Source organism: Scyliorhinus canicula, chromosome 19, assembly GCF_902713615.1.
Source record: "Scyliorhinus canicula chromosome 19, sScyCan1.1, whole genome shotgun sequence".
Lineage (NCBI taxonomy): Eukaryota > Metazoa > Chordata > Chondrichthyes > Carcharhiniformes > Scyliorhinidae > Scyliorhinus > Scyliorhinus canicula.
The window spans coordinates 86,054,735-86,077,473 of record NC_052164.1 but is presented as its reverse complement, the minus strand read 5'-3'; the positions used below and the strand labels follow the sequence as shown (position 1 = coordinate 86,077,473).

The 22,739-nt window shown below is 43.8% G+C and overlaps 1 protein-coding gene across 30 annotated transcripts in view; it reads right to left on the bottom strand.

Annotated features, from left to right (window-relative positions):
* Nucleotides 1-22,739, bottom strand: part of LOC119954469 (neural cell adhesion molecule 1-like) — a 563,058-nt gene that overhangs the window by 214,308 nt on the left and 326,011 nt on the right. For all 30 annotated transcript variants that reach the window (XM_038779702.1, XM_038779694.1, XM_038779710.1 and 27 more), the window contains exons 2-4: nucleotides 20,136-20,210; nucleotides 6,883-7,095; nucleotides 5,712-5,855 (exon numbers count right to left, since the gene is read on the bottom strand). In XM_038779702.1, coding sequence (XP_038635630.1) covers nucleotides 5,712-5,855; nucleotides 6,883-7,095; nucleotides 20,136-20,210 — 432 coding nt within the window. The remainder of the gene's footprint in view (nucleotides 1-5,711; nucleotides 5,856-6,882; nucleotides 7,096-20,135; nucleotides 20,211-22,739) is intronic.

The window sequence follows — 22,739 nt, the reverse complement described above, 5'->3', positions numbered from 1 at the left end:
AATCTGGTATCTGAAATCAAGCAATGCTTGATTGGTTCCGCAAACAGCTTTACAAACAAAGACGTAGAATTAATATCGAACTGTGCTTATTTATTCTTCAAATGATATGTGCATTTTCGAGGCCTAAGTCTTTGAGTCCTTCGAGGGTGAGAAAGGCACTTTTGGCCTTTATAGAGCAGATGGGGTGTGGCAGGGTGGGTAGGGCAGGGGGAGCTGGACAGATCTTTTTATATCCAAGTGAGAAGGATTTTTCTTTTTTCTCTCAGGTACATCAGGTTTACTATTGGATCGACTTCTTTGTGGTGGGCAGCTCTCTGCATCCGGGGGTGGTGGGGGCGGAATATTTGGCAACAGTGATTTTGGATCACGCTCTGCACTTTGTGGATTTGGTGGTGAGGCAGGTCCAGCTCAGCGCACCCCGGAGGTTGGAAATGACGTTGTTGCCAGATAAGGAATTCTGTGAGGGGGTTTCCTCCGCCATCAGGGAGTATACTGATTTGAGGAAATACCGCCTTTCATGATGTGGGAGTCTTCAAAGGTGGTCATTAGTGAGGAGATAATCTCTCATAGGGCACATAAAGAAAAGAGTGAAAAGGTGGAGAGGCAGAGGTTGGCAGAGGTGCACCGTCAGTACTCATTTGCACGATGCCGAGTTGTTCGCAAGCAGAAACTGCAGTTATAATGTGCGCCAGGTATGACGCTCAAGAGGAGCTTTCTATGAACATGGGGAGAAAGCAAGTCGCCTGTTAGTGCACCAGCTGAGGAAGCAGGCGGCCTCTCGGGATATAGTGCAGGTAAAGGACCAAGTGGCAGGTTGGTCTCCGATCCAGGTGAGGTCAATGAGACTTCAAGGCTTTCTCTCATCGGCTTTACAAGTAGAAACTCCCGAAGAATGGGTTGTCTTTGTCAGAGTTTATCAATCTCGCTGATAGAATGAGAGAGATGGGAGGAATTGGAGTCCCCGCTGACACTAAAGGAGGTCATGAAATGCATGGGCCTGATGTAGGCGGGTAAGGTGCCAGGCCCGGATGGATTCCCGATCAAATTTTATAAGAAATCTATAGGTCAGCTGGATCTATTGATGCCAGAAATGTTTAATGACTCAAATATTTGGACTTCAAATCCAGTGGTTGTGGGCACTCTGAGAATATGGTGAGAGCTTATACAGCATTTCAAGCTGGGTTCCATGTCGCCTGTTAGCCCCGTTTTGCGGTAACCACCGTTTTGGTCCGGCAGCTGTGGATTTGTTGTTTTGGGCTTTTTTGGGGGTGGGGGAAGAGGAGGGTTTGGAGCGTCTGGGGACATGTTTATAGAAGGGAGGTTCGCTGGTTTTGACGTGTGGCTGGGTAAGTTCCAGGTTCCAAGACCAAATCTGTTTAGGTGTTACCAGGTGCATACCTTTTTGTGCCAGGAGATTCTTTCCTTCCCCTTGGCACCCTCACCTCATTGATGGATAGGGTTCTTTTGATGGTTGAGCTGGGGAAGGGAAGATATCGGACATCTACAGTCCGCTGGTGTTGGTGGAGCAAGCTCATTGGATGAGGTTAAAGACAAGTGGGAAAGAGAGCTAGGTCAGACTTTTGAGGGGGGCTGTGGAGTGAAGCTCTACATGGAGTCAACTCCACCTCATCATGTGCAAGGCTCAGCTTGATTCAGTTCAAGGTGGTGCATATGGCACATCTGATCAGGGCACGGATGAGTGTTTTTTTTTCCCGGAGGTAGAGGATAGGTGTGAGGGTTGTTCGTGGGGACCAGCGAATCACACGCACATGTTCTGGTTTTGCCCTAATTTGTGAGCTTTTGTGTCTCCTTCTTCAGCGCCATGTCAGGAATGGAGTTGGAGCCTTGTCCTTTGGTGGCTATTAGTGGAGTCTTGGACTTGCTGGAGCTGCAGACGGAGAGAAACTGGATGCCCTGGCCTTTGCCTCGCTGATAACCCATAGGCAAGTTCTGTTTGGGTGAGGACTCCAGTCCCACCCAGGGGAAGCAGTGGTGTAGTGGTATTGTCGCTGGACTAGTGATTCTGAGATCTGGGGAGCAGGGTTCAAATCCCAGCATGGCAGATGGTAAAATTTGAATTCAATAAAAAATCTGGAATTAAAAATCTAATGATGACCATGAATCCATTGTCGACTGTCATAAAAACCCATCTGGTACACTGATATTCTTAAGGGAAGGAAACCTGTCGTCCTTACCCGGTCTGATCTATATGTGACTCCAGATCCACTGCAATGTGGTTGACTCTTAAATGCCCTCAGGGATGGGCAATAAATGCTGGCCCAGCCAGCAACGCCCACATCCCATGAATGACTAAAAAAAGTGGTTAAGTAACCGTATGAAATTTTTAAGCTTAGAAAAGGTCAAGAATATCATGAGGGGTTCGGCAGAAGGTTCCATTCAAGGTGGCAGCCATTCATTTCCTATTTCAGGGGACTGGTCACCAGATGTTGGGGGGGGGGGGGGGGGGGGGGGGGGGGCGGGAGAGGAGACTTTGGGGTTTGTTTTGGGTCTCGTCTTGGTTGTTTCTTTATTTTTCTCTTTGTGGGGTGGGAGGGTGTTGGTGAATCTAGATTCATAATTGTGATGTAACTTGGTTGGGAAACTTTCTCTTAATAAAAATATTTGTTATAAAACGATCCCTGGTCCTATGTAGAAATATCAAAATCGATCAGTCCCAGTGACAGAAATCTATTTCCTGGTGACCACACACTTTAAATTTGTGCTGAAATGTGTCCAGATGGATATTGCATTTGAGGAGAAACTGTGATATGATTGAGCGGATGCATCTGTTACAATGTTATTTAACTATTAAATGTGAGTCGAAAGCATGATTTTGCAATGATAATATTGTACTAGCAGAATTACATCCAGAAAAATGGGAACAGGAGTGAATCCTTTCTTATTGGGCTTCAGTTATACTCATCCCACCTAATCCTACACTGTCATGTTCCAGGGCTAATCCGATCAATCCAATTGGTTTAAGGCCAATTTCCTTGCAACCTTCCAAAGATCTTTCTTTTTTCACTGCTATATAATACAAGCAACAGAATTTGTGCATCTCATTGCCTCTCTGCAACATCACCAGGGTTGCAGCCCAAACAGTCTGAATGACCGAGAAAGGAGTGTTCTGTGGGGAAATCACCAGAAGGCTCAGTTGTAAAAGTTTTGTGTAAAGGTAGACTGCTGAGCAATATCAGGACAGCAGCTGCACCTCCGGCTAACATCGAAGATGCTTTCTCTAATCAAGCCATTTGTGTTATAGTTTGGGCCTTTTCGTCAATGCTTTTTACTCATTGTCCACAATACAAAAATAATCAGCTTCCGACAGCACGCTTGCTCTACCCACAAACAAATTTGAGACTATGCTTGAAGCATTTGAATTGTGTGCAATAGGGCAAGTAGATGTGCATCAAAAAAGTATGGCCAACCAGCTCCAGTTCTCCTAATTCTCTGACTTGGTGTTAGCTTGATTGACAAGCGAGTCAATCAAGGGTGTTGGGCTTTAATCAGATCAGCTGAGAATGTATTGAATGGCGGAGGCTTGAGGGGCCGAATGGCCTATTCCTGTTCTTAATTCTTGCACACTGTGTTAACATCATGGTGACAGGCTGTATGCCTCAAACTAGAAACTGTTACTCATCTGTATTATGGGAAATGTAATTACACTGGCGCAAAATAATCAATGAATGCAATACGTTTACTTAAATTTACTTCATGACACTGACGCTTGTTTCCATTATTCCTCATATGTTTATGAAAAGCAATAGATGTTATTGCACGTATAATGAATGCCAGGGTGATTCGCAAGCCATTCAATCCCAGCCAATTTGGCTGCCACCTTGGGAGCTACCTTGACAGGATTTGGGTCAGCAAATAAGCAGACGCAGAGACGTGCCATCTGCTGCAAGAGTTCCTGCAGCTAACACGGAGACAGTGAGAGTGACCCATCAGCTGGCAACTTCTAACTTGTCTGTGGATCTTTGCAGGCTAGCTGCAAAGCCAACATTATGGGGCTGTTGCTATGGGAGTGGGTCACCAGGCTATCTCCTGCAACGCTGCCTTCACTTCAGCAGGCAGGCAGGCTGGCCAAGGTGCTGGGATTCTCTGCCACTTGGATGAAAATTGGATTCAATTCCTTTTCTTATTGCTCAGCTGATTCCTGCGAACCGGCATGATAATGTTCAAAAAACAATAAACACTTTGAAAATCTCCTGAGTGGCTACTAAGTACAAGTCCACGATGAAACACAATTTAAATAAACCAACATTAAGCTTCACAGAGGTCCTAACTCGCAAGGTGGCGCATGAAAATAGGAAAAGTTGAAAACATGAGACACAGTCTGGTGCTCCTGTTTGCTTTGTTGACATAAAGAAAGATTTAGACAATTTAATGTTCCACAACAATCAAAACTAACCCCCCTTTAGATTGTTTCCTGCAGTGGAAGGCCAAAGAAAAAAAAAAGTAATCCACAGATGTAAACAATTTCAAGCAGGAACTAAATTTGCAAAGCAAAATTTGATTTAATTAGCTTTGAGTTCCAGTTTCTTTGTGTGCTTACCTTGCATGACTCAGAAATCAATCATATCTAGTTAACAACGGCAACTAATTTGTCATTAATACACAACACTCCCCAACTCTCTTTGGCTCCCGGCTCTCAAGCTTCGAACTGAACTCTGAATGGTCACAGCTGTCACAACTTCCATATTAAATATTCCAGACCAAGTTACACGTACAGAATTCCTTCTTAATTGAAATTGGATAGATCCCACATTTCCCACAGTATAGTTTGCCACACAGAGAGATGGCCCACTTTTTGACACCACTGAAGCGGTGCTGACAAGAACCATACTTATTGTATTCTTCTCAGCCTTTCCACCCGGTCCTCTGTTTATGACCATGACATGCTTGTTTAAATTTGGCTCCGTCTATGTAACCTTTGGCATGTAGAATTATTGAGACTTACTGTACAGAATGAGTCTATGTGCCCCATCCTGCCTCTGCTGGCTCTTTAAAAGAGCAGTCATGCTTAGTCCTATATATCCCTGGTGTTTTGTCCATTTAGCTGCCTCTGGAACATTTCTCCTTGTGCACTAAGCCAACACCCATTCAACCCCTGACACCAGTTTCTCTTCCAGACCCCTATATGAATTCAAAATCCAAATGTGTGCGCTGGTAATTTACAATGACATTTTAATACAATGGCCCAATCAGAGCCTTTTAATTTCTAATATGTGGAGAGAATGTAGAAAGCAGAGAGGTATTATTCACTGGTTAGTCGATGTTCTTTTTAATGAGAGACAGCTCTCATTTGTAACAAACCCAGTCCAAGAAGTGGGATAAAAAAAAACTAATGGAATACTGCAACCTTAAATACAGCGGCTTGATTCTCCGGCTTCCCAGCTGCATGTTTCTCAGTGGCGGGAGTCGGCATGCTGTTTGCTGGCAGTGGAATTCTCAATTCCTGTCACTATCAATGGGAATTCGCGTTGAAGCCACCCCACACTGCCAAGAAACCCGCGGGAGGGGATACGCTGCCCGCAGGACCAGGAAATCCCACCGGTGTGAATGGCCGTAGAATTCCGTCCCAGGTATTTGAGAAGCCCAGACAGATTTCTAAAAGTCAGTAACTAATTGGTCATGCAACTGCAAAAGTATTATTTAACCATCTTTGCAGTTAGTAAAATAATGATTGTTGATCATTTTTCGCTCACCGTCTTTCTTCAGCATAACGTCTCGACCTCTGTGCTTCCATGTGATGGTAGGTGGAGGTGAACTGACAGAATCACAAATGACAACAGCATCATCACCCACTTTGAACTCTTGTGGTGAAGGGGCATTCCTGAATTCCAATTTTTCTGTTGAAAATAAAGAATGGTGCAACGCACCTGTGAAGTAAGTTCACATTGTTCTTGTGCATTTATTCTTCCACCTGGACCTAGTTCCTTTTTACTCAAGTTAGATTTGTTCCTTGCATTTCAAAATCTAAATATGGTGAAAGTCACTATTTGAGAATTTAAAAAAACTACAACCTTGATTAGGTTGAAGAAAAATAAAGATCAGTGCATATCAGGGTGGCAGCATTGTGTTGTCCATAGGAGGAGGCCTTTGTTCCATCAAGTCTGCACTGACACTCTGAAAGAGCTCCCTACCTAGGCCCACTCTCCTGCCCTATCCCCGTAAACCACACCTAACTTGCACATCTTTGGACGTTACGGAGAAATTTAGCACGGACAATCCATTCAACTTGCACATCTTTGGACTGTAGGAGGAAACCGGAGCACCGGTAGGAAATCCAGGATAACATGCAAACTCCACAAAGTAACCCGGAATTTAACCCAGGTCCCTGGCTCTGTGAGGCAGCAGTGCTAAACCACTGTGCCATCATGCCGACAATGCAAGTTGAAACGTACAAAAAAACTATTTCCAAAGAGTGTATGCAGACATTCTTATGGCTGCCTTTAAATTGCCCTCGGTTTGAATTGCTCTTTAACAAGAACTTCATAACTGTTACTTCTGGATTAACAAAGACATCAGCAACTTATCTTTGGTGAACTGTTGCTGTCAATGGAGTATAAATTCTGGAGCGCCTATCTCGACAGTGTTATTCCCCACGCACAATTTATAAGGTTCGTGAAGCCTTGGATATCGGGCCTTGGGTCTTATCATAATAGTGATGGTGCTATGAAAGGAGGCAACATCAGGTAAGAGACCCACGTTTTGCCACAATAACATCCAGGCTAATTGGATTGGGACACTTGAGATTGCCTTCAGAGAGTGAGGAAGGAGATCGGGGTCTCACCACTGGGCTAATGTAAAGGTTAGATGGTTTCAAAATGCAGTCCCATCCAAAATAAATGTAGAAATAATTGCTGAACATCTTACGGTAGATTTTAACGTTAACGGTAGCCTCGGAATCATTCCCATCCTTTGATGTTGCCACACATTTGTAAATGCCAGCATCATCGATGTTGGCACTGTAGAGGGTCAGGCTAGAAGACATCTCATTTACTGTCGCAACTGCAATACGTTGTTGATTCGGATCGATTTTTTCACCATTAGGCAAATACCAGGAAATGGTGCTAACATCTCCAGTCACTGAAATAAAAAGAACAGTTAATGAGGCACACTATTTATCAATATATGGACACTTGGTTGTTTTAAAAGTAAGACTCTTAAAATGTTATGTTATCGCCAAACTCTAGTTTATTTTTCTGGCCAATAATTGATCTGGTGGCATGATCAAAGTATTTCTTAAAAAATAATTATTAATCAGACAGAAGCGAAACAGATTCGAAATAATAAGTGGCCTGGTTCCATCTGGGAGATAACCACAGTATCTCTGTTGCAATAATGAAATACCTTTACATAACAACAGGTTAATAATTTGCCTCTGAAATTGTTCAAATTAAAGAATGCAGACAGAACTTTTATTCATCGCATCAGAAGACGCGTTCAATGCCTTTGCATAATATTCCTCGATCCACTATTGTAAAGCAGTTGTCAAATCATGAAAATGGTGGGTAGAAAAATGCCATAAAAAGACACTAAACCTTTATTTGTTGATATTCCCATGTCTTATATTTTGTTACAGTTGAAAATACAAATGACTACCTTAGTGAAGGTGTGACATTACAATTTGGAACATTGCGCAAACTAAATAGTTGTTTCTCAACTGTAAATATTTTGAGAGATTCACTGAAAATAACTTTGAATGCTAAGGGGAACTTGGATTGCAACATCACAGTGAAGCTGTGTGGTTTATCAATCTACAATGACAAATGCTCTTTACGCTCATGCATGGGCCATTCAATATTAGTGAAAATAGAAACTGCTGATTTAAACTGGCAGTTATCTTTCCTGTTAAAATGGGCTAAATCTATACTTGCACTGCATGGAAGTACTGTAGATTTGATGGATAAGTGCACAATAGATCTGAGATAAAATCGCAGCCACATCGCAGCTGTTGGAATCAATTTTCAGCAAAGCACTTTTGTTGTCACTATTCTACATCTATATGGACACCAAGAGATTAGAGCCAAAATAAATGCCATATTTTAGGCTTCCTTCTTTAAGAGTGTTATATAGCAACACTGCAAAGATCTGCAGTGGGATTCTCTGACCACCCCCCCACCCCCCCGGCCGAGTCGGAGAATCCCCGGGGGCAGCGTGAATCCCTCCCTGTGGTGCCGGTCGGGGGCCAATGGCAGCAGACCCCCGGCAATTCTCTGGCCCCGATGGGCCGAGCGGCCGTTGGTTTCTGCCCAGTCCCGCTGGCGTGGATTGGACATGGTCCCACACTGCAGGACCTGGCTGGTAGACCGGCTGGTGCGGTCCTCAGGGGGGACACGGGGAGGGATCTGGCCCCGGGGGAGACCCTCCATTCCGCGCTGGCCCCTGTAGGGCTCAAACATGGCCAGCACCGGTCTGCGCATGCACGGAACCACGCTGGCGGTTCTGCGCATACGCTAACTCCTGCCGGCCCTTCGGCCTAGCCCCTGGAAGTGCGGAGGATTCCGCAACTTCTGGTCAGCCCAACGCCGGAGTGGTTCGTGCCACCTTTTACGCCGCCATCGGGCCATCGCGTGGATTCGGGAGAATCCCGCCCCTGGGATTTAATAATGAGCCTGGTGCAACTCATCTCATCCATGAATGTTTTAAAGTGCAAAAGGTATATTTTTGATGTGTACATAACGATTTTAAATGGAATGAATTAAGATGCAATGTAAATGTAAAGTTCTGGTCGTAAAATAAATGCCAGAATGATAAACCAGCATGAACTCTCACCGTGGCAAAACAAATAAATGGCAAAAAAACACCACCATGGAAGCTTAGCAAAGGCCGCATTAATCAAAATTGAGAAAATCATGTGGAAGTGCCGTCAATCCAATGTCAAGATAGACACATAAATGCAAACTCAGCATTTAACAAATAAATAAGCACATTACAAAAAACAGAAGTAAAGTCCTTCTGGAAATGTCCTGAAAAAGTAGCACTGAGCCGTTATCCAAAATAATCAGTTTTCAATTTTAGCTTTCTTCCTGTAGAGGAAATTGCTCAGGTGCAGCCTTTCTCCCAGGAGGTCTATGGAGAGGCCTATCTGCTAGCTTGGCCATTGGTCCTGATTGAGAAGCACAGATGAATGAAAAAGGATCTACAGGAAAATCAGTAAAGTAATTTGAGACTAAAAATTGTGCTCATGAGCAGAACTCCCAACACAACGCTTGATCATTCAAAAACAGCCACACAGAGAAGCTCAGCTTCAGCTCACCGCTTGCATTTCATTGTTACCAAAAAAAGTTGTGTTTCTTTGTTGGAAGGTTCATTAGGCTTCTTCAGGAAATTCTTAATTAGATGGCAGCAAATTCTTTATGGCAACCTCAGGTTTTGCATGTCCTGTAGTTCTTGTTTTCACATGCAAGGAGATCTAGGTACAAAATGCTCAAAAAAAACACCCTGTTTAATTTTGTGAACCATGTGAGGTTTCAAAAAGAGCACAGCATAGCCACATGGGCAAATGCCATGGGCAGATTACATATCTCAGTGAGCTACGCCGTATTTAAGCAAGAGTGATGTTTAATTTGTGACAAATTACGTAGCAATCTAAAGGCCAGTCATTTACTTGATGTGTCAGTTATGTTGGATTTATACTATTTACTGAACATAGATCATGAAACAAAGTAAAAGCCACTGATACCCTGTTACCTCGTCCTCTGTTCAGGACAATACTTAAGGATCTTTTCATAGAGATTGAGAGGTGGCAGGAAATATAAGAAAAAACCCCCCAAAAATACAGTATACATAAACATTTGATCTGCAAGGTACACAATAAACAAAAAAAAAAGGCACATCTGGTCATTGGGGCTGGTTTAGCACAGGGCTAAAGAGGTAGCTTTTAAAGCAGACCTAGGCAGGCCAACAGCACGGTTCAATTCCTGTACCAGCCTCCCCAAACAGGTGCCGGAATGTGGCAACTAGGGGCTTTTCACAGTAACTGTATTTGAAGTCTACTTGTGACAACAAGTGATTTTCATTTCATTTCATGGTATCCAAGCTAATACCACATCTAGTGAGGTGCACAAGCATGGTGAGATATTCAGTATAGAGAGTGAGCTGCAAACTGCACGTATTTGGGGATTCGGTGGGATCCATTTTGGAGAGGAATGATAATTTTTTTTTCATAATTGTCCTTAAATTCAGCTTTGCTTAATGATGTCCACCAAATTCAGAGCGACTTTGCCCATGGATGATAGGGAGTTTTTCACACAGGTGACTTGCACTGCATGGCTCTGTTTCTCATCAAAGTCTTCTAGTTGTTGTTGAAAGCTTCATTGATCTATTGAAGTGGGCATGCTGCCTGGGCACACTCAAGGCTGCACTGTCGGTATGTTAGGCAGAGGTTATTGCTTATGGAGCACTTCATGTTTTCTTGATCGGACATATTGAAGTCAAAATGTTGAGCTGAGCGCGCGCACAGTACTGATAGGACCCCTTGGAAGAGCTACACTCTGATCAGAGCATATTACAGTCTTATTCTAGAACACTTTCTGCTTATTGCTTGCCCTGTGACTCTGACTGTCAGCATCCCTATTCCTCTGTTTATCTCTGCACTAACTCCCATTATTTCTGGGGATTCCTGTTACTTGTGAGTTTTATAATCCATATAGCTATATCCTTCTTCTCCCCGCCCCCCCAACAAGGTGAGGGTGGGTTTGAGCAATTCCAGCTCCACTTTTTCTGGCTGATGGGGCAGATAAGCACCACAGATGTGCGCATAGGATCTTGAGGACTTATTGATCCCATGGAAATTGAGTGTCTTGCTGCAGGATCACCACTAGTGAGTAGAAGAAGAAAGAAGAAATAGCTTATTGTCACAAGTAGGCTTCAATGACATTAGTGTGAAAAGCCTCTAGTCGCCACATTCCGGCGCTTGTTCGGGGAGGCTGGTACGGGAATTGAACCTGCGCTGCTACCTTGTTCTGCATTACAAGCCAGCTATTTAGCAGTGTGCTAAACCAGCTCCTAACTCGCGTCACAGGAAGTCCACCCCTACAATCCAAGAGTAATTGGGATTGACCCCCTGTTGGGGGTCAGTCTTTTCGATAGCAAAGTCTATTTTCCAGTAAAGCTGTGAAAGGGCAAAGTATAGCTGGAACTCAGGACTATTGTAGCAAAAGCAATTTCCTAAGCTCCCCCAGGAATTGTCAAATGTTCAACGTTGAACTACCCCTACTAACCAATTTCCCACAGCAATTTGTGATGTTCAGCTACTGTAAAGCCATTCTTTCAGTCACAGATATTGAAGCACTACATGGAGCCTGGTTTAGAATTTCTCAAGTTTGCTATTTTTAGTTAAATAATCTATAACACAGAATAAAATAAGGTAGGGACTGAGGCGATGTGTAAAATGGGAAACCTACTTCACAAGTTTCCAGAAATACTCTAACTGCCTTACTATAAAACATTTTACGTCCAGTATTTAATAATATATTTATGAGGCAGATTAGTAGAAATCTGGAATTATTTTCCCTTAAAGGCCATGGACCAACGGAATTTTTTAAGACCAAGATTGATAGATTGTTGTTTGAGGGATACGGAACAAAGTTGGAGGATACAGAGTAAGCATGATCAAATTGAATAGTGGAACTGGCTAAAGGGACTCAAAGGCCTACTCTGACCCTTGGATTGGATTTGTTTATTATCACGTGCAGTGAAAAGTATTTTTCTGCCAGCAGCTCAACAGATCATTAAGTAATGTAATAGGTGACCCTGTAGTCAAAAGTCTCAGTGCATGGAAACCCAAACCGTGGGTCGTGACCCCAGGTGGTCATTGAACAAAATTGTGAGGTTGCAGGGGCCAAGGCAATAATGGTGACTGTGGTACAGCTGAAAAGAACTCTTGCAATGGGTCATTTTGATGGAACTGTATCTCTCCAGTGTGGTCTAAGGCAAGAATCTGGCTGGTCATCATGTAATCTCCTGGACTCGGCCTCCGTTTTGCTGCCATGAGGTTGATCTAACGGTATTATTTATTTGAATCAAATTAATTTTGCATCGCTGTTTAGCTTGCTCCTTTCAGATATGAAATTCGGCACCATTTTGGAAACAGCGAATTTGCTAGGAGACCAAAGCGCAATGTGTTTTTTTTTTAAATGTCAAAATAAGACTCAATTCTATGATGGAGGGTTTGAAAATTGCATTGTGTTGGTGAATACAGCAATTTAAAATTTGCACAGTATAGGCTGAGTAAACTGAGGGATATTTGGAGAAAGTGATGCCCAATTTTATATTTGTTTCGTCAACATCCATCTAACACTTACTCAATCTGAAAACTTGCAAATGAATGAGCAATTTTCATAATTTACATTTCTTTTAATGTGCAAAATTACTGCACTTTCATTTGAATTAATCTGAACATTTAACAGACTTTGATCACAAACAAGCTTACAGTTGAAATTTAGTAGTCATCTCTTTGAACCATAGTTATGTTGCACCTAATTTAATTCATCTTATGTTGAATAAACATAATTCACAGCATGTTTATGCCCCAAATATTAAACTATGTATTTTTTTTAAATCCCTCAGTTTATTATTGATCTTGTACTGAAATTTAAAGAAAAATCTCACTTGGTCAATCTGCATAGCATTAGTGGATCTAATTGCATGTCACACATAAAGAACAAAGAAAAGTACAGCACATAACAGGCCCTTCGGCCCTCCAAGCCTGTGCCGACCATGCTGCCTGTCTAAACTAAAATCTTCTCCACTTCCTGGGTCCGTATCCCTCTATTCCCATCCTATTCATGAATTTATCAAGATGCCCCTTAAATGTCACTATCGTCCCTGCTTCCACCACCTCCTCAGGCAGCGAGTTCCAGGCACCCACTATCCTCTGTGTAAAAAACTTGCCTCGTACATCTCCTCTAAATCTTGCCCCTCGCACCTTAAATCTATGCCCCCGAGTAATTGACCCCTCTACCCTGGGAAAAAGCCTCTGACTATCCACTATGTCCATGCCCCTCATAATTTTGTAGACCTCTATCAGTTCGCCCCTCAATCTCCGTTGTTCCAGTGAGAACAAATCAAGTTTATTCAACCGCTTCTCATAGCTAATGCCCTCCATACCAGGCAACATCCTGGTAAATCTCTTCTGCGCCCTCTCTAAAGCCTCCACATCGTTCTGGTAGTGTGGCGACCGGAATTGAACACTATGCTCCAAGTGTGGTCTAATTAAGGTTCTATACAGCTGCAACATGACTTGCCAATTCTTATACTCAATGCCCCGGCCAATGAAGGCAAGCATGCTGTATGCCTTCTTGACTACTTTTTCCACCTGCGTTGCCCCTTTCAATGACCTGTGGGCCTGTACTCCAAGATCTCTCTCTGGCAATACTCTTGAGGGTTCTACCATTCACTGTATATTCCCTACCTGCATTAGATCTTCCAAAATGCATTACCTCACATTTGTCCGGATTAAATTCCATCTGCCATCTCTCTGCCCAAGTCACGAAACAATCTAAATCCTGCTGTATTCTATGACAGTCCTCAACACTATCCGCAATTCCACCAAACTTTGTGTCATCTGCAAACTTACTAATCAGACCAGTTACATGTTCCTCCAATTCATTTATATATACTACCAACAACAAAGGTCCCAGCACAGATCCCTGCAGAACACCACTAGTCACAGCCCTCCAATTAGAAAAGCACCATTCCATTGCTACTCTCTGCCTTCTCTGACCTAGCCAGTTCTGTATCCATCTTGCCAGCTCACCTCTGATCCCCAGTGACTTCACCTTTTGTACCAGTCTACCATGAGGGACCTTGTCCAAGGTCTTACTGAAGTCCATATAGACAGCATCCACTGCCCTACCTGCATCAAACATCTTTGTGACCTCTTCGAAAAACTCTGTCAAGTTAGTGAGACACAACCTCCCCTTCACAAAACCGTGCTGCCTCTCGCTAATATATCCATTTGCTTCCAAATGGGAGTAGATCATGTCTCCAAGAATTATCTCCAGTAATTTCCCTACCACTGACGTAAGGCTCACTAGACTGTAGTTCTCTGGATTATCCTTGCTAACCTTCTTAAACAAAGGAACAACATTGGCTATTTTCCAGTCCTCCGGGACATCACCTGAAGACAGTGAGGATCCAAAGATTTCTGTCAAGGCCTCAGCAATTTCCTCTCTCGCCTCCTTCAGTATTCTAGGGTAGATCACATCAGGCCCTCATCTTTTTGGATCTCAATGGCTATCTACACACCCTTCTCCAGACTCAACATCCACCAATTCCTCCTCTTTGGTGAATACTGATGCAAAGTATTTATTTAGTACTTCGCCCATTTCCTCTGGCTCCATACATAAATTCCCTTGCCTTTCCTTCAGTGGGCCAACCCTTTCTCTGGCTACCTTCTTGTTTTTTTATGTACGTGTAAAAAGCCTTGGGATTTTCCTTAACCCTATTTGCCAATGACTTTTTGTGACCACTTTTAGCCCTCCTGACTCCTTGCTTAAGTTCCTTCCTACTTTCCTTATATGCCACACAGGCTTTGTCTGTTCCCAACCTTCTAGCCCTGACAAATGTCTCCTTTTTCTTTTTGACGAGGCCTACAATATCTCTCATTATCCAAGGTTCCCAAAATTTGGTGCATTTATCCTTCTTCCGGACAGGAACATGTCGGTCCTGAATTCCTTTCAACTGACATTTGAAATCCTCCCACATGTCAGATGTTGATTTACCCTCAAACATCCACCCCCAATCTAGGTTCTTCAATTCCCGCCTAATATTGTTATAATTAGTCTTCCCCCAATTTAGCACATTAACCCGAGGACCACTCTTATCCTTGTCCACCAGCACTTTGAAACTTACTGAATTGTGATCACTGTTCCCGAAATGCTCCCCTACTCAAACTTTTACCACCTGGCCGGGCTCATTCCCCAATACAGCTCCAGTACAGCCCCTTCCCTGGTTGGACTGTCTACATATTGTTTTAAGAAGCCCCCCTGGATGCTCCTTACAAACTCTGCTCCGTCCAAGCCCCTAGCACTAACTGAGTCCCAGTCAATATTGGGGAAGTTGAAGTCTTCCATCACAACACCCCTGCTGCTTTTACTCCTTTCCAAAATCTGTCTACCTATCTGCTCCTCTATCTCCCGCTGGCTGTTGGGAGGGAGAGTGCATCATTAACCCTGCGAATATTATTTGTGTTTTCTTTGAAGCTTTGCATTTTTGTTACAATGCCCCCATATGGGGTTGTTAATTTTTTTGTTAGTTTATTTGTTAATTAATTTGTTTTACTGAGAATTAAAAAAGCATAAAAAAGGACATTTTCCATTTCAACACATCTTTCAACATCCTGATGGTTACCACTGACCAGAGGCTGAACTGAACCAGTCATTTAAATTCTGGTCGCTACAAGAGGTCAGATGCTGGGAATTCTGAGATGAGTAATTCACCTCCTGACTCCACAATCCTGTCCACCATCTAGAAAGTCTGGAATGTGATGGAATACTCTCCCCTTGCTTGCTTGCACTCAAACAGCGCTATACCATCCAGGGCAAAGCAGCCCACTTAATTCACACCCCAGCAAACAGCTAAAACACCTTCAACCATCAAGGCACAGCGGCAGCAGCACGTCCCATTGTTCCATATGCAAGATGCACTGCAGCAACTCACCACAGCCTCTTAGACAGCACCTCCCAAACCTATGACCTCTACCACCTAGAACTGGACAAGAGCAGCAGATACATAGAAACACCAGCCTCTGCAAGTTCCCCTCAAAGCCACACCCCATCCTGACTTGGAAGTATATCACTGTTCCTTCTCTGTCGCTGGTTTGAAACCCTGGAACTCCCTCCCTACACCACATGGACTACAGCTGTTCAAAGAGGTGCTCACCACCAACCTCTCGAAGGCAGTTAGGGATGGCCAATAAATGCTAGCCTAGCCATTAATGACCACATCCCAGAAAAGAATGAAACAAAATGGCACATACTAGGAATACATATTTGGAAATGAAATACCCCAAGCCCAGGATTTTCTGCCCAATTAATGTTAAAATGCCTGAAAAATCACAGGTTGGATGTATACTTTTTTTTTAAATTTAGATTACCCAATTATTTTTTCCAATTAAGGGGCAATTTAGCATGGCCAATCCACCTACTCTGCACATTTTTGGGTTGTGGGGGCGAAACCCACGCAGACACGAGGAGAATGTGCAAACTCCACACAGACAGTGACCCAGAGCCGGGATCGAACCTGGGACCTCAGCGCCGTGAGGCGGTTGTGCTAACCACTAGGCCACCGTGCTGCCCTGGTTGGATGTATACTTGACATGTGTTCTGGGCATGCACAGGAATACCAAGCAGAAAACCTCAGTTTGTGTTTCGGATCTGAATCAGTTCATCTGGTTCAACATAGGATGTATATTGTGGCATCAATGCCCCCAAATGACCATTTTGAAACTTGACAGTCCTGCACTGTCTTGTGATCTTGTGTAGGACAGCACTCAAAAACACAAAAGCAAGCTGAACCCCAACAGCTGGAGGAAGAAGAGGTGAAAAGGTGATGATGTTTCCTTTTTTCCGAAGAAGAGTCACATTGGATTCAAAATATTAACTCTGTTTCTCTCTCCAGAGATGCTGCCAGGCCTGTGGAGCTTTTCCTGCATGTTCTGTTCTTATTTCTGGTTTCCAGCATCCACAGTATTTTGCTTTTATTCTAATGTCTCCTTTTGTTTCTCATTAATCAGGTTTGAAGAAGAAATCTCACTAGTAAATGTTGGCTATTCCTTGAGGAGCACAAACGATGCATAAGTCATGAACTATGGTCTTGTATTCCTATAAAAATACCTGAGGTATTTGGTTGATGCTGTAGGTTTTCATTCCTTTGCACACACTTGACACATTTGCAAAACAGCTTACGAGCTTGAATGTCGCATGTCCTTTCTGACTAAGTGTTAAATGCCATGTGTTGCAAGTGCCATAGTCTCTATTTTTGCTCGTGTGAAAGGTAAATCGTCTCAGGAATGGAATGGTGTCCAAAAGCAGTCTGCTCTTGTCTGGGTCTTCTCCACTGACTTAATTCACTCCGGTTTTGAAGACCCGATCAACCGAGGGTTTGAACATTTGGCACAGTTCAACTGAACAAAAATCAGGTAAAATAATATTATGAGCACCTGCATAAATCCTCAATTTTCCGATAGGACCCTGGTAATGGTATTCTGGAAAGGCTAAACAGATTGCAATTTGTGAACAAAGATCTGTCCTTCAAATGACCCACATAAAAACACCAGGATTAGACTGTGATATAAACTTCTAATATAATCCTGGAATCAAAATGGCATATACTTAACAGTGAAGCACAAGATATTTGAGAACATCACATGAATCCAAGAATTGCGTCATCATCCACAACGCACTCATAAGGGTTTTATGTCATTTACAATGTTGTTCAAGGGGGGAAAAAATAGTTGATCTAATAGGGTCTGTGCAGGACATAATAAAGTTTGAACATTAACTCCGTTCTCTCTCCACAGAGGCTGTCAGACCCACTGAGATTGTCCAGCGTTTTCTGTTTAGTTTCCGATTTCAGCATCCACAGTAATTTGCTCTTATTTATGGTTTCTTTGTTGGTTGAATAATAGACCGTTCTGCTTTTAATGCGCTTATTACTTTGTCATATAGTGAGATGTCTGCATTCTGCATTATCTACTAGTGATGGCCTGCGTGTCTGTTCCTTGTTTCACTAGCTTTTAGAATCTTGATCCTACTTATATTATCATGCTTAGTCTAAATCTCTAATTTGTGTTTTATCTGCTTTTGCTTTTTTTGCTCCAGTGTCATTTAGCTTGTTGTAAATGTAATTGAAATCTCCATGACATGTTGTGGATGATCTTGTGGAATTTCTCTCATTTTATCTTTTGCCTTTATAGTGATTAGCACTGATGCTGTACAGCACCAGGGACTCGGGTTCGAATTTTGCTCGGGTCATTGTTTGTGCGGAGTTTGCATGTTCTCCCCGTGTCTGTGTGGGTTTCCTCCGGGTGCTCCAGTTTCCTCCCACAAGTCCTGAAAGATGTGCTTGTTAGGTGAGTTAGACATTCTGAATTCTCCCTCAGTGTACCCGAACAGGCACCGTAGTGTGGCGACTAGGGGAGTGATTAGCGCTGATGCTTTATAGAGCCAGGGACTAGGGTTTGATTTCGGCTTGGGTCACTGTCTGTGCGGGTCTGCACTTTCTCCACGTGTGAGGTACCTCCCAGATTGTGAAGACCCTGAGGACTGTTGTGGTGGAGTTAGTGGGGCTGGGGGGTTGGGTGGGGGTAGCGGGGGGGAAAGAGTCGTAGGGAGAGGCGAGCAATGGGGCAAGAAGCAAGGCCAGATAGAATGCTCTCAGCAGGTCCTCCTTACGGATGGCCAGTCCTCCTACAGGCATGTGTGGGTTTCCTACGGGTGCTCTGGTTTCCTCCCACAAGTCCTGAAAGACGTGCTTCTGAATTCTCCCTCAGTGAATCCGAACAGGTGCAATAGTATGGCGACGAAGGGATTTTCACAATAACTTAATTGCAATGTTAATGTAAGCCTACTTGTGGCACTAATAAAGATTATCATATATATGTGTCCTGGAGATGCGAATATCCTCAAATCCTAGTCTTCTGAGAATCAAGTCATGTGACGACATGAGGCGATACAACAATTAGTTTAGAACAAAGCCTTTGGCCTAGTTATTGAATTGTGCAGTGCCTTTTTTTTATTTAAAAAAAAAGATGCTGAGGAGTCCTACACATTTTGCATGTGGCGGTTCTATGCCGGATGGGTAGTCCATGCCAAGGTTTGTGACTGGTGTCCCAGCTGTTGCCACTATCACCCACTGCAGGAAGAGGAAGTTTGGCCATCCAAGTTTCTGCCACATGGATCTGCATGCATCTAGTTCTTGGTAACTTCGATCATTGGCAAGTGAGCTTCAACGACCACACAATGCTTCTACAGACTTTATACTCTCAGCTGCAAGAGAATAACAACAAGGTTTCCACTTCACTGGATGATCGTCTGAATGTCGGCCTGGTTGGTTATTAAATGCACCCAGCTGATTTTTGTTCATGCCAGGCATCTTCCTCAGTCCCCCCCCACACCCAAGCAACTTCCTGCCTGGACAGCACAGAGTAGAACATCACGACAGATTTGTAATATTACAAGTAAGTATCATTCGGAATAATTTGTTATATCATAGCTCTTCAAGTCTCAAAAAACAGATATCTCAAAAAACGAAGCTGCTCAGTGGGATGGAGAAAAAAACCCGAAGAAAAGTACTTTGAAAAATGACAGGGCAGAGGATGAGATTGAGGGACACAAATTTAAGAAATCTCAGGTAGCATTCCTTCAGAAAGAGAGAGATCAAATGCAGCGCAGTGTTGTCAGGAAGTGTGGTTGGGGCCAGGGTGATAAATTCATTCAAAAAACATTTACTCACAGCTGCAAGAGGGTAAGGTTAGTATTCTGGAAGGATAAGATCAAATGAGTTGAATGATCTTCTTTACCTTAATCCATCTTGCTATCTTGTGGTTGTAAAATAAGTATTTATCAGTGTGTTGTGCCAGGAGGGAGGCACAACACTGTAATCAATAACTCCACACTGGAAGTACACTGAGCTGGTTATTTACGATACTAGTGCTGTCCATCAATCTACAACAAGTACACTGTGATGAATAAGTGCTGATAATGCCATGTATTGTAGACAGCACTTGGCACTCAGTTAAGACTCACAGAGGAAACACATTATTTAAAATAATTTGAACATGTAGTTACACATAGTGCAGAGAGGATGTCTTTCCTGTAGTGAGCCAAGAAGCCCTGGATTTCAAAAAAAAATTCAGCAATACATACATAAATCAACAAGCAGCATCAAACAATGTGTAGGTGAATCACTCATTGTACTGTTGCAACGTTTGTGCTGCTTACCAGTTGGGAGCCTTGTTCTTTAGGTGAATGCTGCTGAGTAATTTGATCAGCTGCTATACTTAGTTTTGCTAAAGGTATTGATGCAGTTTTAATCATCTTTCTGTTACTGTGTGCTATACATTTATGGCATTTTGTTTTGTTCACCTTACAGTAGGCAATTGACATATCATAACTTACCTGTGCATAGAAAAAATTTGGACTCTCCCACACTGACCTCTCCTTGCGATGGCATGATATCAACTTGCAGTGCGGCTGGAAGAATAACAAAAATGAGACAAATGAGCAAACACAGACTTCCAATGTGACACTCAGACACACATAAGCTTCCAGTGTGATGCACGAACAATGCACACTTAGCAATTACAAGGCAACATTAATAAAGGAAGATGCCATTAGATGTACCATGGTGAATGGAAGCAAAAGGGTGGGCATATATTAATGTACCAGTGTGGAGCGTACATACTTTGATAAGTAAGTAGATACGCAAATTATACAAACAAAGGGTTGAATAAAAAACCTGAGGATTGCGACACTCACACACAGTTTGTGTGCAAAACTTTGAGATGCTGGGAGTTTTTGCCTGCTGGCTGCAGATCCGGCGACAGTCCCACAATGCCACAGTGCCACTTTGGCCCACTGAACCACAAGCCAATCAGGTAGTGCAGTTAGGACCCTGGGGCAAAGGTCCTGCCTGGCGAGAGCGGGCCATCGGCTCTCGCACTCAGCAGCACCATTGAGGCGGCCTTGGCTGTGGCCAGGAGGCACCTCCCAGATTGTGAAGACCCTGAGGACTGTTGTGGTGGAGTAAGTGGGGCTGGGGGGTTGGGTGGGGGTAGCGGGGGGGGGGAAAGGGTCGTAGGGAGAGGCGAGCAATGGGGCAAGAAGCAAGGCCAGATAGAATGCTCTCAGCAGGTCCTCCTTACGGATGGCCAGTCCTCCTACAGGCATGGAGTGCTTTTAATCAAGGCTCCCCCACCCCACCCTACCCTAGAAGGCGACAAATGGCTTCCACAGTTTCAGTTATCATGTACGCTGCATGGCGACATGCCTGTTTACAGCTGGGATAATAACAGGCAGTGGGAGGTCAATGAGTGGCCATTAAGGGCCCCAAATAGCAGCAGAGTGGCAAGGTCAACAAGGACCTTCCCACCCAGATTTTAATGCTAGTGATTGCGGAAAGGCAGTGGGTTTCAGGTCTAACACCAGACCTCTAATTACATACCCTCCCTACCTCCAGGCTTGCCATCAGCAAGAGCAGGAAGTTACAACCCTTATGTCCGAACTTTGCTCCCTTCAAGCTTGATTTCATACAGGGGACACTGCATCAATAAACGTACTCAAGTTTAAGATGTTCATTAGTATTTAATATTTTGCTCCATTGATGTGACTTCACTGATCAAGCATTTCATATATTGCACATGTGAAATAAATTTTGTTTCCAACTATAAACAGAAGATGTGTTGTCACAATAGACATCTGGCGGGATTCTCTGATCCTGAGGCTAAGTATTGACGCCCTCATAAACGCCTTTGTGTTTCTCGACGACGTCAACATGGCCTCAAGAACAGCGATTCTGACCCCTACAGGAGGCCAGCATGGCACTGGAGCGACCCACGCCGCTTCAGCTGCTGATCCCAGCGTCAGATAGGCGGCGCGGGTCTGCGCATGCGCAGTGGGATGGCGTCAATGCTCGCATGCGCAGTGGGGCCGGCGCAATTGCCACGCATGCGCAGTGGCTCCCTTCTCCGCGCTGGCCCCGACGCAGCATGGAGTAGGGCTACAGGGGCCGGCGTGGAACAAAAGAGGCTTCCAGCCCGAGAGGCTGGCCCACTGATCGGTAGGCCGATTGGGGGCCAAGTCACAGCAGAGACCCATCCCGGGGTCGGACCCACCTCCCCCCCCCCCCCCCCCCCCCCCACCCCCCACAGCAAGCAGGCCGCCCCCGGATCCATTCACGCCGAGGTCCCGCCGGGTAAGACCAGGTATGAATGGCGCCAGCGGGTCTCGGGTTTTTTTTGTATGGCAGTTCGGCCCATCCTGGGCCGAGAATCGCCGGGGTGCCGCGTACACTGGCCCCTGACCGGAAAATTGGCGGACTGGCATTGCGCGATTCGTGCCCTTCCTGCCGATTCTCCGGCCTGGCCTGGGCTGAGAGAATCCCGCCCATCACGTTTAGGTCCTTTATTATATATACATCCTGAAATTCTGCAGGATTCTTCTGATCTCCCAACCAACCTCCTGAAGATGGGCAAACAGATCTAGAGAAATGGCATTTTAACTCTTTTCTAGGAGTTCAATTGAGCTCCCATTAGGGATCTCCCTTGGAAATTCCAGATGACATATACTTCCCTCTCACAAACTAATGCCAAATCTAGAAGATGCACTGAGAATTTATTAGCAAACCTCTGCGATCGTTCTCTATAAGAAGTGCATGAGAAAGGCAAATAGTGACCTCTAATGATCACATCATTACTGTATTCCTCTTTCTGAATGAAACATTACTGTGTGAAGCTGGCAAACCAATAGAGTAGGAGATATAAAATGGGAGAAATATTATTTCCAAAGCATAATTCTGCCATATTATTACATTCAGCAAACGACCTATTGAATTATGTTTTAACACCCTAGTACTTAACTTTTATGTTACAAGATATAAACTTCACATAAATGTGATTTAGCTACTTTATTTCAAATGCCAATCTTTGTGGTTTGGTTCCATTCATTTAATGTTATTTCTTTACAAGAAGAAGGGTTTGATATGGAGGAGATATTGTGATCATA